We start from the raw sequence: 17,565 nt of genomic DNA on the forward strand, positions 1-17,565 counted from the left end.
CACCACGGGGGGGCTGGCACTATGGGGGAGCTGGCACTATAAGGGGGCTGGCACTATGGGTGAAGTGGCACTATGGGGGGGCTGACACTATAAAGGGGCTGGCACTATAAGGGGGCTGGCACTATGGGGGGGGCTGGCACTATGGGGTAGGAGCTGGCACTATGGGGGGGCTGGCACTACGGGGGGGGCTGGCACTATGGGGGGGGCTGACACTATAAAGGGGCTGGCACTATAAGGGGGCTGGCACTATGGGGGGGGCTGGCACTATGGGGTAGGAGCTGGCACTATGGGGGGGCTGGCACTACGGGGGGGGCTGGCACTATGGGGGAGCTGGCACTATAAGGGGGCTGGCACTATGGGTGAAGTGGCACTATGGGGGGGCTGACACTATAAAGGGGCTGGCACTATAAGGGGGCTGGCACTATAAGGGGGCTGGCACTATGGGGGGGTGGCACTATGGGGTAGGAGCTGGCACTATGGGGGGGCTGGCACTACGGGGGGGGGGCTGGCACTATGGGGGAGCTGGCACTATAAGGGGGCTGGCACTATGGGGGGGCTGCCACTATAGGGGGCCTGGCACTATGGGGGGCTTGTACTATGGGGGGGGAGCTGGCACTATGGGGGCATTTCTTGCTGGCACATTATGGGGGGGCACCATGGGGGAGAGGAGCACTATGGGGGTATCTGGGGGCTCTAAAGGGGCTTTTTTTTAATTATTGGCACATTCTGGGGGGCACTATAGGGGAGAGCAGCACTATGGGGCATCTGGGGTTACTATAGGGGCATTATTTGGGGGCACTATGGGGAAGTGGGGGCTCTAAAGGGGCCTTTTGTATTGGAACATTATGGGGGGCACTATGGCATTTGGTAGCACTAAGGGGGCATTTTTTACTGGCACATTATGGCAGGCACTATAGGGGAGAGCGGCACTATGGGGCATTATTTGGGGGCACTATGGGGGAGTGGAGCACTATTGGGGCATATGGTGGCACTAAGAAGGGAAATTTTTTTACTGGCACATTGTGGGGGAGAGGAGCACTATAGGGGCATCTGCTGGGGGTACTAAGGGGCATTTTTTTATTACTGGCATATTATGGGGGACACTATGGGGAAGGGGGAGAGGAGCAGTATGAGTGCATTTACTGGGGCACTATATAGGGGTATTTTATACTGGCATACATTATGGGGACATTAGCTCAACTGCGGGCACTAAGCGGGGGTATTTCATGTACTGTCATATTATAGGGAAAATTAGTACTACTAGGGGGTATTATGGGGAGCTTTACTACTACTGGGGGGCTATGAGGAACATGATTACTAGGGCACTATTGGGGCATTATTACTACTAAGTGTGCTCTGGCAGATAATTATTTCTATTGGTGGGATTTTGGGGGGCACTGTTACTTTGGGGGCACCCTAGCACAGTATCAGCTTAGCACAATTATTTTTGGGGGACATTATCTTTATACTATTAGTGTCTGGGCGCAGTTATTTTTTAGAGCACTGTGTGCCAATAATTGTTTAAGGGGGCACTATCTGTGTGGTAGTAGTATTCCCAGGGGTACTGTTTCTGCAGTATAGTATTGGGGGTGGCAGGAAACTAATGTCTGTTTCTCAATCTCTGCAGAGACGGGAGATGGCTGAAAAATCATCATGGCGGTCTGGTCTGAATGGAGAAGATGAGGAAAAAGAACGTCTACAACAAAGGTGACATTGGATGTAAGAGGTATGTGGTGCTATGTAGGAGAGGAGATGCTCCGGCTCCTCCCCCTGCCATTTGCAGAAGGAGGATTCAGAGATGGGTGAGGATGACGAAAGGGGGCAGCAGGCCACGGGCGGGTGGCAGATGGTGGGGGGGAACCACAAGCCTTAAGCAGGATCTGGGGAGGGAGGAGAGCGGAGGAGCTTCCTGGCTGTAGCTTGTTGTATAAGCAGGCAGTGCAGCCAGGACAGGTCCTCCCCTCTTCGTATGATGTGTAGACAGGCCTCAACTATAGAATGTCAGCTGTACAGTGTGTGTTGGGAGTGGCCTATTAAATGTAGGAGGGGCTTTTAATAATGGGCGGGGCTAAAATGGACCACTTGACTGGATTTGCCCCCCAGGACTAAGGCTGCCAGCCCTCCCCTGAGTTAGTTTATGGGTGGAATTGGGAACGTGTAGTGTAGTTGAGTACTGTATAATTAGTGCTGTATTGTTAGTGTATTGCGCAGTGTATTGTTAATAAATACTGTTATATTTGTATCTATCTGTGTAACGTGTAGTTATTGGCGATAGTTAGTAAGGCGCATGCAGCTAGTGTAGCGATCAGTGTAAGGCATAGTGAAAATATTGTTATTGTTATATAAGGGCATAAATAGGCGGAGTTAACAATAGTTGGCTCCTCCAATTTATGAATATTAATTACCGATATTTGCATAAATATTAGTGATTAATATTCCCCCTTTACATTGGCGAGCCAGGCCCACTGCTAAGAGTTTGTTTTCTGGGTTTGGGTTTGGTGAAGAGAATCGCTTACGCTGTGAACTAGTCAGACAGGAGGGACGCGGTCAGTGGATTCTGAGCGTCCATTGCCTGATAGTTCATACAGGTAAAGCGGTTTTTTCAATCAGAACCAGACACAGAGCAATCTCTACAGCAGAGAATCTATAATATTTTCAGATTTTTCTGTATTAATATTTTCTGATTCCCTTACACGCCCACTGGAGAGAAGTCATCACCTACACCACTGAAGAGAGAACCATCGTCATTGAAGTCGAACAGAAGTCGTCTGGCTGGTCGGGAGAAGGCGTTCCGAATATTGAAGGACCTCCTCCACGCAGCAACACAGCACAACCAACAACGACACCAATGAAGATGGCCTCTCGTCAAAAAGTAAGTATGAACTTCGCCACACTGCAACACCTCAGCAAACATAGCACATACAACCCCATCATCCCCACCACGTACAAATCCACTGAGCTGCTATGGTCCACTTTATTGGACCAGGCATACGCTCATGACAAACTCTGCATTAATCGCAGCATGTTTAAAAAAACCAAAAAACGGCTCCAAATGTTAGCCAAATTGGTTCACACCTTTGAGGATATCATTTGGAAGCCGGAACATCTGGAAACACTTAACAGCACGGCAAAGGCAGAGGAAGTTTCCAACACTGCAAACTTCCACTGCAATTGTTGTGTTGAGAACATTAAACAGTTACACACATTACAAACACAACTACAAGAGAAATCCCAGTGTACGGTCGAGAGGGGCAGGGAGATTTGCGTGTTAGAGTCTAGACTCTCGGACAAGGAGAGTTTCTACTCTGACATGGATAAGGAACTGCTCAGACTGTACACTGAGATAAACCAGTTCAGGAACAATACGGTATCTATGGATAACATGATTGTTCAACTTCGAGAGGACCTGGCTGCAAAAACGCAAACCATTGCGGATTTGCAGCAGGTCATCTCAAATCTGTCACGGCCTGGTGCTAACAGTATGGTGCCCACGAAACAGGTTTGTGTTTCGGAAATGGCACAGGGGGAGATAGCGGCAACAGCGCCAAGATCTTCCACGGATCAAACATCCGATACAGTAGACACTAGGGGACGGGTGGAACGGACGATACATTTCACCCACACACCCAGGGAGAATAGTAGCAACCGATCCCAGGAACAGGGCAACGATTGGAGAGAGGAAAGTGGTTGGCCATTTACCACTTCCAATCCGCCAACGCGTCCGGAAAGACAGGAAGATTTTTATCCTAACCATTCCAGTATGGAAAGGATAAACTTCCTGTTACGGATCTGCAAGGAGATCCCAAAATATGATCCCAGTGTAGATCCGTTTACTTCATGTGATATCTTCGAGGGTCACTGTAACAAGTATTCAGTGGCACACGAATATCGCATGGAGTTATTCAAGTTATGGTTACCTACACACCTAAACCAAAGGTATGAGGTAACGGGGAGGACGCAACCCATGAATGGACAGTTTTATGACAAGGAGGAACGTCTCTCCATACTCATGAGACTGGCAACGGGCCATTGGGACGTCACTCCGGATATCCTGTCCAAGTTCAAACCCACTATACATGACGAACCTCTGTCTATGTGTAGTCGGTTTGAAGCAATGCACAGAAGGGTTACAAAAGATCACGGTATCGGAATTCCACAGGGTATGATACGTATGTTTGTGGAAAAATTCCCATACCTTGACACTGCAATCCGGTTGAGTGCAGCTAGGGAGCCATCCCTCACGGATGCTGCTATGATTATTGAGCAGTGCAGACAGGATACACTGCTCAATAAGAAATCCGTCAAAGTGACGGAGCGTGCGCCGGTACACGATTCATCTCAGGATGAACGGGTACAGCACACAAAAGGTAACTCGGCTATTCGCCCCACAGCCCCGCCATTGGAAAGGATGGGAGGCATTCGATGCTTCCTATGTTTGCAATATGGGCACATAAAGAGGAATTGTCCACAATGGTCACGTAATAACCGGACTAATTCTGAGAGAACAGGCAATAATAACGGTTTCAAGATGAAACCTAATTATGCCAAATCAGTGGGGGAATATGTTGAGAGAAATCTGGGACATTCACAGGTCCAGACACCAAAACGTGTGTCTGTGGCGAACGTTCCAGCACGTTCGGTAACGGGTGTGGAATCCCCGGAATCCACACCAAGGTTCCATAGCAAGAACCCACAAGTGGCAGTATGTACCTCACAGGTACCTACGGGGAGTCTGGTGGAAATTGACTGAAGATCAGGGATCCCTAAAGATCTGGCGCCAGTATGTCCTATCATACTGGATTCTTCAGGGAGACCCCACATAAAAGCCAAAATAAAGAATCAGGACACTGAAATCATGCTTGACACTGGTGCGGAAATCTCCATTACCAATGTCAAACATGATTTACATCCCAACAGCCCTCAGTGTGTGGTGATCGTATTTGATCACCAACAAGGGGGAGTGAAGGCCCACAGAATAGAGGAAGTAATCGTCCAGATCACCAGTTACATGACCCTTAGGATCCCCATGTGGTATTACCCCGGTTCTGACAACATTATCGGAACCGATGTAATGACACAAAATGGGTGGATCCTGGATCTGGCAAATTGCATTGTGTGGAAGGGTCCCAGACGAGCTAAGGTGTTTGTTATCCAACGCCATTGTCTGGGACCACCTTTGCAAGCAGTAGAAAATTCTACTGACATGCTCGAACACAAGTGGCCTGAGGTCTCACATAATCTAGACCTGGAGCCTATTGTGTACGAGCATCCCGAACTGTGGGCCCAGAGCAAAAATGACTGTGGCAGACTGATTGGAGTTCAGGTGGACATTCAGGGTCCTGACCCTCCACCTCAACGCCAATACCGATTTCCACCAGAAGCCACCCATTCAATTATGGACACGGTCCAGGAGTTGAAGACTAGGGGTGTGGTTATTGAGGGTAATTCAAAATGCAACAATGCCCTCTGGCCAGTCAAGAAAAAGGACACTAGTGCATGGAGGCTCACCATAGACCTCCGGATCCTCAATAAATACACCCCAATGTCAGCTCCAGTGGTGGCCCAGACTCCCGACATCATGGCCAGAATAAGCGGCAAAAGCCGCGTATTCTCGACTCTAGATGTTGCTAACGGGTTCTTCTCCATCGAACTCACGGAGTCATGCCGGTACAAATTTGCCTTTACGGTGGGGGACAAACAGTACATGTTTGCTGTACTGCCTCAGGGGTTACACAGCAGCCCCACGTATTTTCATCAGGCATTGGCGGCCGTACTGAGTGTGTTCTCACGACCGGAATGCCTTCTACAATACGTGGATGACCTGCTCTTGCATACAGAAACCATAGAGGAACATTTGGTTCTGTTGAAAGAGCTGCTGGGACTCCTGACAAAGTCAGGACTCAAGCTGAGTCCCCATAAGGCAAATTTGGCCAAAGCAAAGGTAACCTTCCTTGGGGTCCAAATTTCCTTTGGAACCAAAGGAATCATGACTGCCCGTGTGGAAGCCATGGTGAAGTTACCCAGACCCGGCACTCTTCAGGATTTGAGAAAATTCCTGGGGGTGGCCAACTTTATGAGGGAATTCATAGAGGACTTTGCTGCCAAAGCAAAACCTCTCTATGAGCTCCTTAGAGGGGAAGAACCCTCAATCAAAGGCTGGTCCGAGACACAGGAAGAGGCCTTTTCAATTTTGAAAAGGGACCTATCCTCTGCACCTGTGTTGGCTACTCCACATCCAGATGGGGAAATGGCCATACAGGCGCATGCAGGGATGTAGTCTATCGCAGCGGTCCTTCTTCAGAAAGTAGGGTATGAGGCCCGACCGCTGGGATATTTCTCCAGGCTACTTTCACCCGTCGAACGAGGGTTCGATGAATGTGCCAAACAATTGGCAGCCATACACTATGCCGTCAAGACTACCGAGCATATTGTAGGCTTCCGACCCCTCACCTTGCAGACTCCACATTCTCCTTTAGCCCTCTTGCTCCGTGATACTCTCCCTGGAGTCTCCCAACAGAGATTCGGGAGATGGATCATGGATCTCAGTGGCCGGAATCTGCAGGTGGACCATAAGGCCAAGTATGTTCTGTCTCAGTTGCTAAACCTGACTGGAACCGAACATGACTGTGGCCAACCCGAACTGGACGACTCTCCACAGATGTTCAGAACCGACAGATGTTCAGATGACAGAGTCATCTTTGTTGATGGCTCTCGATTCTATTTGGAAGGAGAATATGTCACGGGTTTTGCTGTACTGGATGAGACCACTGGTACCCAGAGTCTTGTCAGGCTACCGAGTCACATGTCAGCACAGCGTGCAGAGCTAGAGGCGGTCAAAGAAGCTCTGCTTCTTCAGCCCCCAGGGAAACGAACTATATACAGCGACAGCTCATATGTAGTTTGCTCCCTCACCCTGCATCTTGACATATGGAAGAAGAGAGGCTTTGTAGACAGCCAAAACAAACCTCTGGCTCATGTGTCGGTCCTGAAAGAGCTGTGGGAGTGGGGCATGGCACATATGACGGAAGCAGCCATTATCAAAATCCCGGCACATCAAAAAGGCGATGAACCTTTGATAATGGGAAACAACAAGGCAGACGAGTTGGCTAAACTAGCGGCAGTGTCTGGTACCCTCCGGGAACCGGGCATGGGGCCGCTACCAACTCACCGGATTGCAGCACGTACCCATCTGAGTGACGGCCCGGTGTCATTTGAAGAGGAACAATCTAAGGATCCTCTTCTAATGACACACATCAAATCACCTCAACACCCCTGGTCTGTACAACAAGGGATCTTGTGTTACGATACCGGTACTCAGAAACTTCCTCTTCCGGTGGTCCCGCAACATCTGCAAGCAGAACTGACGCGATTGAACCACCAACTGTTTGGACACCTTGGCCGGAATAAACTCTTGCCTCTCCTGAGAGACAAATTATACTGGCCAGGGATGTCCCATTCAGTAGAGGAGGTTACCCAACAGTGCCTGGTGTGTGCTCAAGTCAACCCAAGGGCATCCGCCCTGAAACCAGTGTTGCAACGGGTTCCACCTGCGGACGCTCGTTCAGGAGACGCACGGGCCGGTGCAGTGACATCATCTCACTGCGCCGGCCCACGTGTCTCCAATGGTGGTGTGCGCGCGCGCCACCCTGTGGGCGGTGCGGCAGTGCGGGCCGTGGGATATAAATATCCCACGGACCCAGCACTGGGGTAGAAGAGCCGTGCCGCCCCCCCGCCGCTGAAGGAGATCCCCCTTAGACGAACGAGCGACCCCTGGACAACGAGCATTAATCCTAAGTATCACTATATACCCCCCATACTCTATATCTATATACCCTCCGGACCCCCCCTGCCATATACCCCACTACTCTCTCTCCCTATATACCCCCTACCACTCTCACCACTCACTATATACCTCCCTACTATATACCACCCCACTATATACCCCACTACTATATACCCCACTACTATATACCCCACTACTATATACCCCACTCTGATATACTCCCCTGGTAACCCTATACTCCCCTGGTAACCCTATACTCCCCTGGTAACCCTATACACCCCTAGTAACCCTTTAATGCTTTGAGGTCGGCTTACACCCTTGTAAGACCACCGTCAACCTTAGTCTACCCCATAGGGATAGTTTATAGTACTAGGTGGGTGGGCTGTTAATATTGAATGTGTGTATCGTATAGTTAGTTTATGGGTGGAATTGGGAACGTGTAGTGTAGTTGAGTACTGTATAATTAGTGCTGTATTGTTAGTGTATTGTGCAGTGTATTGTTAATAAATACTGTTATATTTGTATCTATCTGTGTAACGTGTAGTTATTGGCGATAGTTAGTAAGGCGCATGCAGCTAGTGTAGCGATCAGTGTAAGGCATAGTGAAAATATTGTTATTGTTATATAAGGGCATAAATAGGCGGAGTTAACAATAGTTGGCTCCTCCTATTTATTAATATTAATTACCGATATTTGCATAAATATTAGTGATTAATATTCCCCCTTTACATAGCCCATCCGCCTCAAGGTTGTGCGTGTTGTGGCTTCACAAATGCTTTGCTGCATACCTCGGTTGTAACGAGTGGTTATTTCAGTCAACGTTGCTCTTCTATCAGCTTGAATCAGTCGGCCCATTCTCCACTGACCTCTAGCATCCACAAGGCATTTTTGCCCACAGGACTGCCGCATACTGGATGTTTTTCCCTTTTCACACCATTCTTTGTAAACCCTAGAAATGGTTGTGCGTGAAAATCCCAGTAACTGAGCAGATTGTGAAATACTCAGACTGGCCCGTCTGGCACCAACAACCATGCCACGCTCAAAATTGCTTAAATCACCTTTCTTTCCCATTCTGACATTCAGTTTGGAGTTCAGGAGATTGTCTTGACCAGGACCACCCCCCTAAATGCATTGAAGCCACTGCCATGTGATTGGTTGACTAGATAATTGCATTAATGAGAAATTGAACAGGTGTTCCTAATAATTCTTTAGGTGAGTGTATATATAGATATATATAGAGAGAGAGATATAGAGAGATATATAGAGAGAGATATACATATATATATATATATATATATATATATATATAGAGAGATATATAGAGGGATATATATAGAGGGATAGATAGATATATAGAGAGATATATATATATATATATATATATATATATATATAGAGAGAGAGCGATATATAGAGAGCGATATATAGAGAGAGATATATAGAGAGAGATATATAGAGAGATATATACTCACCTAAAGAATTATTAGGAACACCTGTTCTATTTCTCATTAATGCAATTATCTAGTCAACCAATCACATGGCAGTTGCTTCAATGCATTTAAGGGTGTGGTCCTGGTCAAGACAATCTCCTGAACTCCAAACTGAATGTCAGAATGGAAAAGAAAGGTGATTTAAGCAATTTTGAGCGTGGCATGGTTGTTGGTGCCAGACGGGCCGGTCAGAGTATTTCACAATCTGCTCAGTTACTGGGATTTTCACGCACAAACATTTCTAGGGTTTACAAAGAATGGTGTGAAAAGGGAAAAACATCCAGTATGCGTCAGTCCTGTGGGCAAAAATGCCTTATGGATGCTAGAGGTCAGAGGAGAATGGGCCGACTGATTCAAGCTGATAGAAGAGCAACGTTGACTGAAATAACCACTCGTTACAACCGGGGTATGCAGCAAAGCATTTGTGAAGCCACAACACGCACAACCTTGAGGCGGATAGGCTACAACACCCACCGGGTACCACTCATCTCCACTACAAATAGGAAAAAGAGGCTACAATTTGCACGAGCTCGCCAAAATTGGACTGTTGAAGACTGGAAAAATGTTGCCTGGTCTGATGTTGAGACATTCAAATTGTAGAGTCCGAATTTGGCTTAAACAGAATGAGAACATGTATCCATCCTCTGATGGCTACTTCCAGCAGGATAATGCACCATGTCACAAAGCTCGAATCATTTCAAATTGGTTTCTTGAACATGACAATGAGTTCACTTTACTAAAATGACCCCCACAGTCACCAGATCTCAACCCAATAGAGCATCTTTGGGATGTGGTGGAACGGGAGCTTCGTGCCCTGGATGTGCATACCTCAAATCTCCATCAACTGCAAGATGCTATCCTATCAATATGGGCCAACATTTCTAAAGAATGCTATCAGCACCTTGTTGAATCAATGCCACGTAGAATTAAGGCAGTTCTGAAGGCAAAAGGGGGTCCAACACCGTATTAGTATGGTGTTCCTAAAAAATTCTTTAGGTGAGTGTATATAGAGAGAGAGATATATATATATATATATATAGATAGATATAGATAGAGAGAGAGAGAGAGAGAGAGAGAGAGATATGTAGAGAGAGATATATTCCAAAACAGTTTTTAACAATACAACAGTTAGGGCACAACCAAACTAATCAAGATGTCTGCCAAACCCACATAGTCTTCACACACACAATGGAAAATAAAATGGCCGACAAACCCACATGGCTTGACACACAAAGGAAGCCAAGATAGTATCTACAATATCCAGCAATAGGAAAACCAAACTAAACAAAACAGTTTCTATATTCCCCCCGAAACCAGAGCAAACCTCCACTCTGCGGGTGAATTACAGGCTAACAATATACAATCATGACCAATAGGGAGACAGGTTATGGTATGAAGTGATTGGCTGGAAGGCGGTCTTACAATCATGACCAATAGGGAGACAGGTTATTGTATGAAGTGATTGGCTGGCGAAGATGTGAATGATCGCGTGAACTTATGTTCGCGCGTTCACACACTTATTCGCGCCCCTTTCCGTTGCCGCGCTTATCCTCGTGGATGAAGAAACCTTTGTTCGACGGTCCCCATCCCTCCCGCCTCAGCCGACGCCATGACACTGGTCGCCATGACACTGGTATCCTGCAGTAATATCAGGCCGGGCACAAATCAGCTACAGATCAGGACGACCAGACCATTGTGCGAAAGTTTCTGCGCGATACGAACGTGAATGCGAACGAATCTGCGCATCTCCATAGGATAGATGGCGACCATACAGCGAACAATAATTTTTCCACAACAGTTAAAATGGAAAATAACGGAATCCATAAGACGGAAGTCAAAACGGAAGAGCATTCTGTTTTGATCTGTCCTTTAAGAGGGCATTCTGTTTTGATCTGTCATAGTAGAAGTCCTTTTTTTTTCCGATCTGCATAACGGGAAACAGACAGATCCGTTATGATTCCCATAGACTTCTATTATGACGGAAAGCAAAACGGAATGCCTTTTAAAGGCTTCCGTTTTGCATTCCGTCATAATACAAGTCTATGGACAGCATAATGGATCCGTCCAGGTTTCTGTTATGCAGGACTGGACTCCTGCATAATGGAGTCGTAATACTGTCCACAGACTTGTATTATGAAGGATCAAAACGGACTGCCTCTTAAAGGCGTATGTTTTTACTTCTGACTTATGGATTCCGTTATAATGGAAAGCCATGTTATAATGGAAAGCCATAACGGAATACATAATGCTGATGTGAACCCACCCTAAGAAAAATACCTCCAATATTGAGCAGCACTTTTTTCTGACCACACAGGCACCAATCCATGCAGATCTACCAATAAAAATGTTGGTAACCATAATTACCATCATGGACATTATTATAGTGGACATACACAATAACTGTTGGTAAAGTACATAACTATAGATGAGCGAATTTTATATTTTGAAGTTCATGTGCGGGTTCGTGTTGTGGTATTTACTGAATTGCGTTATGGATTCCGTTACCACGGAACATAACTCAATTCCATGACGGAATGCATGAAGGCATGCCTTTAGATGCATTCCGTTATTCATTCCGATATAATAGAAGTCTATGGGCTGCATAACGGATCCGTCTGGTTTACGTTTTGCTGGAGTCCTCTCCTGCATAACATAAACCAGACGGATCTGTTATGCAGGCCATAAACTTCTATTATGACGAAATGAATAACAAAATGCTTCTAAAGGCATTCCGTTATGCATTCTGTCATGGAATTGCGTTGTGGTCCGTGGTAACGGAATCCATAACTCAATTCAGTAAATACCACAACACGAACCTGCACAAGCAATTCAAAATATTACATTTGCTCATCCCTATACATAACTGATCAATTTATTTATTTATTTGGCATTATTACTTTGTGCAGCATTTTTTTCATTCATATTAACACATGTAAAAATCCATGTCAAAGGTATCCATAGCCTTTAAAGGAAATCCATCATAATAAAATAACTTGTATATACATTCAGTATATGTAGATAGAAGATAGATAAATTAGATAGCCTTAAGATGCAGCGGGTTGCGGCCATGCTGCGTTGAAGAACCGTGATGCCAATTAGCCTGCAGCTGCCTTTCATTTAATAATAAAGACTGCACTGTATAGTTGGTCTTCATTGTTAATGGCTGCACGGCTCCTTCGAGGCACCTTTAAACAGGGGCTGTTGCTGGTATGGGGTGTGGCTGGTTAGATGGGGGCACAATATGCATATTATTGCTGCTCTGTCTTGTAATCTCCTGCAGGTTGACAGCAGTAAACACAGAATATTAATCAGCTCTGGCATACACACTTCTCCAACCCCAGAGCACTCCTGCCCTACAGGTGGGAGCCCTTCTTCTGCCATCTGCTTTTCCTCCTTTTCCACATCATCTAATATCGATGAGAATATGTCATTAGGAACATCCAGCTCCTCCTCTCTCTGCATCTTGATGACTTTTCTAGGACGTGGAGACTGTAAAGGATGATTTGGAAGAGGTAAAGCCAGCAAAAGATGAGGGTGCAGGCAGGATGGTATTGGTTGGCTCGCTGAAACTGGAATAATTAAGGCTTCCATCTTATTGGTATTGAATTACATTTACGGCTGATGTAGGAATATGTAAATGTAGGAATAAATAAATAAAACTGATGCAGAATAAGTCTCCCTACAGTATCCCTGCACTCTCTCTGCACTATCCCTTCCCAATATTCTTCTATTCTATTAATCATTTTCAGCAATACTGTCATACGCACATGCTTACCACATCTCTCCCTATGCTCAGCTCACAGGGCAATTGCAGGGACAGCTCAGGACGAGAGTTTTATACAGCTGTGACTTCACAGGCTTGTCTCCTCTACATTTAGTTTAGTTTTTTAACACATAAACTGAATTGTTACCACGGAGAACAAGGAAATTAGGATTCGTTTAGAATCGAAGGTTTCCTAAACTTCAGACCGAATTCCACTTCAGGTGCTTTGATGTGCTTAATTCTAGTCACAATGTGCCAACACTTCCTGTTTTTCAGGTCACTTGTCAGCTTTGCTGTATAGATTGGTATAGAATAAGGAGAGTCATCTCATTATTATGAGAGAGTGGGCAAGTTAATAACAGTTATTTATTCTGCTACAATCCTGGATAAGGAAGGATAGTAACACTGTACACTATACACAAAGAAAGGATTCTGCATTAACTCCTACAACTTACAGTATCTCTTTTGACAGACGTAGACCAATTATAAGGTATTTTGGGTAGACCATAACAATGGTTCCCCTATCGCTTCTGTTTTCACTTATTTGTTTAGTTCAAACAATTCCACTGGGTCATGATTAAGAAATTACTTACAATTTAAAACTATTTAAAAAAAAAAATTATTTGTGTTATTTAAAAAATTTTTTTTTTCATATAAACAGTCTCTATGTTTGGCCTGGGCTACACTGCGACTTTTTATTTTTGGGGTGCTACTGGTTAATTTTAACCAGCTTCAGTCCATGAGATTGCATATAATTGAATGCATTCCTTTGAACTGCAGCCCTGATTTGATAGTTAAAAATAATCTGTAGCACGACAAAAAGTCACAGTGCAGTCTAAGCTTTAGGCTGGGTTCACACTTGAGTGTATTTGATATGCGCGTTTAACGCGCGTTTTATGCGCATTTTTGTGCGTGTTTTTGTCCATAGTCAACGCGCGTATTACGCGCGTTTGTGTGATTGACAGCAGTGTTGTCCAATGAAAATACAGCCCTGTCTATATGAAAGGTGTCTAATGAGAGAGAAATGCAGGTGGGAAATTTCATGTGTGTTGGGAGAGTGGATTGTTTGCAGTCATGGAGTTCTCCAGAAGGCGACCAATTGCAGCAATTATTGCAGCAATCCATCTCAGACGTTTGCGGCGAAGGAGAGAGAGCAGGCGACGCTTCTGGGTCCATCCTGTCATTGCCAATCGACAGGAAAGGGGACAGTTCTGGGCACTGTACGAGACCCTCCAGGCCCATGAAGACAAATTTTTTTCCTACACGCGGATGTCCATCACCAGGTTTGTACATATACAATACTTATAGTAGTGGTGTTCCAATTGTGAAGGTACCAGTTTTAGTTTTTTGGTATTGTTAACCCTCACCATTTTCGTTTTCAACAGCTTTGATGAGCTCCTGGGGTTGTTGGGCACCCGTTTAGAATGTCAGGACACCTTCATGCGGGACAGTATACCACCAGCGGAAAGACTGATTATTACTTTGCGGTAAGTAGACTCTAATTGTGGCCTTATAAAGCATTTGCATTGTGTGGTGACTGGATATTAGTGTGGCCTTTGTTATTTTCTACTAGTGGTTGTGACGTTTGAGTGTTTTTGTGGGGGGGTATTGGATGTGTATGCTTTTTAAATTTGGCATATAGATACCATACATACATAGTTTACCCACATTTTTCTATACGGAACCACTGTATGTTATTTCTCAAAGGTTTTGGTATTGTGGGAAGGCAAAATGTGGCTCTGGATCCCGCATGGCCTCTCTCAGTCCGCCTGATTGATGGGCAGGTTGCATTTGAGTGGTGGTGGAGGTGTTGTTGCCCATGCTGGTGGAGGGATAGCTGTATGATGATTGTGGTTGTGTGTGCCATGTGTCGTGAGGGTGTGGTATGTTAGTTTGTGGGTATGTTTGTGATGTGTATGTGTGAGTGGTTGGTGGATGTTGTGGTGGATGTTGTGGTGCATTGTTGGGCTGTGTGATGTCATAATGTGGAATGAAGCTGTCTAGGGCCCTTGTTAAGGTATCCCTCGCTTCAGTTATGCGACTTCTGGGCACTTGCTGCATTTCTTTCCTCCAAACTAAGTAAGAAAAGGCCATCACTAGAGAGTTTGGGTGCTGGATGGGCAAGTGCATCCAGGCATGCAATTAGCCGGTCCTCTTGGCGATCTGGTCTTCTCCTTTTTGGACGGTGAGTCCAAATGTTTTCGGTTTCCACGACAGGTGGGGCAGGCTGTGTGGGGGTTTGGAATGGAGGGGTGGGATCGGGTGGAGGAGGACTTAGTGTCCCCGTAGACGCAAAGGCCTCACTGTCCCTGGTGACCTCCTCCTCTTCCTCCTCCTGCTGTTGACTTTGCGACCAGCTACTATCGGTTCTGTGAACATGAAAATATACATAAGCATGTGCAAGATATGAAAGTGAATGCATGTCATACCACACCCTCTCCTGCATGTGTAAGCACTGGACCGACCTACGCATTTCAGTGCATGGTATTAGAAAGGCCATTTGCTCCGCATGGACATAGCTGGACCGTGCACTTGGCGAAGCTCCGCTCCTCTGTTCCCTCTCCTTGCGCCGATGACGAATGAAGGCATCTTTGAGGCTCTTCCACTTGGTTTTTAGTAAGTTTACTATAATAAAAAAAAATAAAAAAATACATCAATTAATTTTTATCTTTAATTTCTCACATTTTTTTGAGCTATTTAGCTACTGGCCACTCTTTGATCAGTCTTCACTACACCTTCCTGATCGGGAAATCCACAGCCAGTGTGATCGTGAAGGAAACCTGCATCGCCATTTGGCATGTCCTTCATGCTGCTGTGATGGCCCAACCAAACAAGGAGGAGTGGCTGAAAATTGCGGATACTTTTCAGCAAACATGCAATTTCCCGAACTGTGTAGGAGCAATTGACGGCAAACACATCCGCGTTCTGAAGCCAATGAGGAGTGGCAGTCAGTTCTTTAATTATAAAAAATACTTTTCTGTTGTTCTTTTTGCGGTATGTGATGCTAACTATTGTTTCCGTTACATCGATGTGGGTTCCTATGGCAGCAGCTCTGACTCTGCTGTTTTTGGGCATTCTGACTTTGGTCAAATGCTCATTACTAATGCCCTTGACCTTCCCGGGAACACCACACTGCCTGGCACCACTTATCCGTCTATGCCATTTGTTTTTGTTGATGACGAGGCATTTGCTCTAGGTGAGCATCTTATGAGGCCATACTCCAGCCGTGGTCTCTCCATTGCGCGACGTGTTTTTAATAATCGTCTGACAAGAGCACGCAGGGTGGTGAAATGTGCATTCGGCATATTATCCAACAAATGGAGAGTTCTGCACTCACCCATACATCTTAAATTGGAGACCGCCATCTCGGCTGTGAAGGCAGCATGTGCTCTTCACAATTTTGTCAGACAAAGGGATGGCTTCAATTTTGAGGATTCTTTGAGCCATTCCATGGAGAGTCCGAATCGCAGCGGTGTTCGTGGGACCACACATGGTGCCGCCATTCGGGACCACTTCACTGCATATTTCATGTCACCACAGGGGGAGTTACCTTGGCAAATGTAAGCCATATAAATTTATATCATTTTGTCTTTTTCAGCTGCAAATATTGTTTCTTTATCTTTTAATATTCCATTTTCTTTGTTTATTGTGATGGCTGAATTAAAAGATTTGAAGAGTGAATTTGTGCAATGCCGTTTTTTCACCTATATAGTGCCCCTTGTAGAAGCCCCAATAGTGCCCACCAATACTCGTCCATTAACAAGGGAAAACATTGTGTGCGGAATTAGGGGTTCCATTTATGTGCCCAATACTCGACCATTAACAAGGGAAAACATTGTGGGCGGAATTAGGGGTCCCATTTATGTGGCCAATACTGGTACTGTAGACATACAATCACCTATAATGTGCCAGTGCTGCAATAGCCCACAAGCACAATAATGTTTCAACGTAGACAATATCCATATCAACTTTATAACACAAATCCGCACCACAAATGTAGGCCAACATTTGAATTTAAAATACATTTCCAGATTGGAACAGCGCCATCAGGCGAGACACAGTGGAACAAGTGCATATTGAGCATACTGCCCCACTACATTGTGCCAGAATGTGGGTGACGGGAAACATTGACTGCCCATATACTAGAACAGGGAGGGTGAAGCTGCAGCCCTCCAGCTGTAGCAAAACTCCAACTCCATGCATGCCTGGACAGGCTACAGCAAGTAAAATACAGCACAGCATATTGGGAGTTGTAGTTAGACCACAGCTGGAGGGCTGCAGGTAGAGCTGGGCTGGACTATTACATATAGTTTTTACACCAGTGCACACAAGGAGTTACTTTTTACACTCAGAACACACATGTCAATACCTTGCCCTTCTTTCCCTGTTTTGGATAATCTCTTCCACTGTGGCCAGATGGTACGGCCAATGTCCTCCCATGCCTGCTGCCTGCTTCTCCTGTTTTTGTATTTAGCATCTTGGATGTCATACAGGCAGCTTTTTTCCTGCACAAGCCTGATCAGTGTCTC

The 17,565-nt window shown here is 45.6% G+C and overlaps 1 protein-coding gene across 1 annotated transcript; it reads left to right on the plus strand.

Annotated features, from left to right (window-relative positions):
* The first annotated feature begins 5,986 nt into the window (after positions 1-5,986).
* LOC120990887 (protein ALP1-like) lies at positions 5,987-16,600 on the plus strand. Its single transcript, XM_040419772.1, has 3 exons — positions 5,987-6,159; positions 14,422-14,523; positions 15,730-16,600. Exons 1-3 carry the CDS (start codon positions 5,987-5,989, stop codon positions 16,598-16,600), a joined length of 1,146 nt encoding a protein of 381 aa, XP_040275706.1.
* The last annotated feature ends 965 nt before the right edge of the window (positions 16,601-17,565 follow it).

Source organism: Bufo bufo, chromosome 2, assembly GCF_905171765.1.
Source record: "Bufo bufo chromosome 2, aBufBuf1.1, whole genome shotgun sequence".
NCBI classification, from domain to species: Eukaryota; Metazoa; Chordata; class Amphibia; order Anura; family Bufonidae; genus Bufo; species Bufo bufo.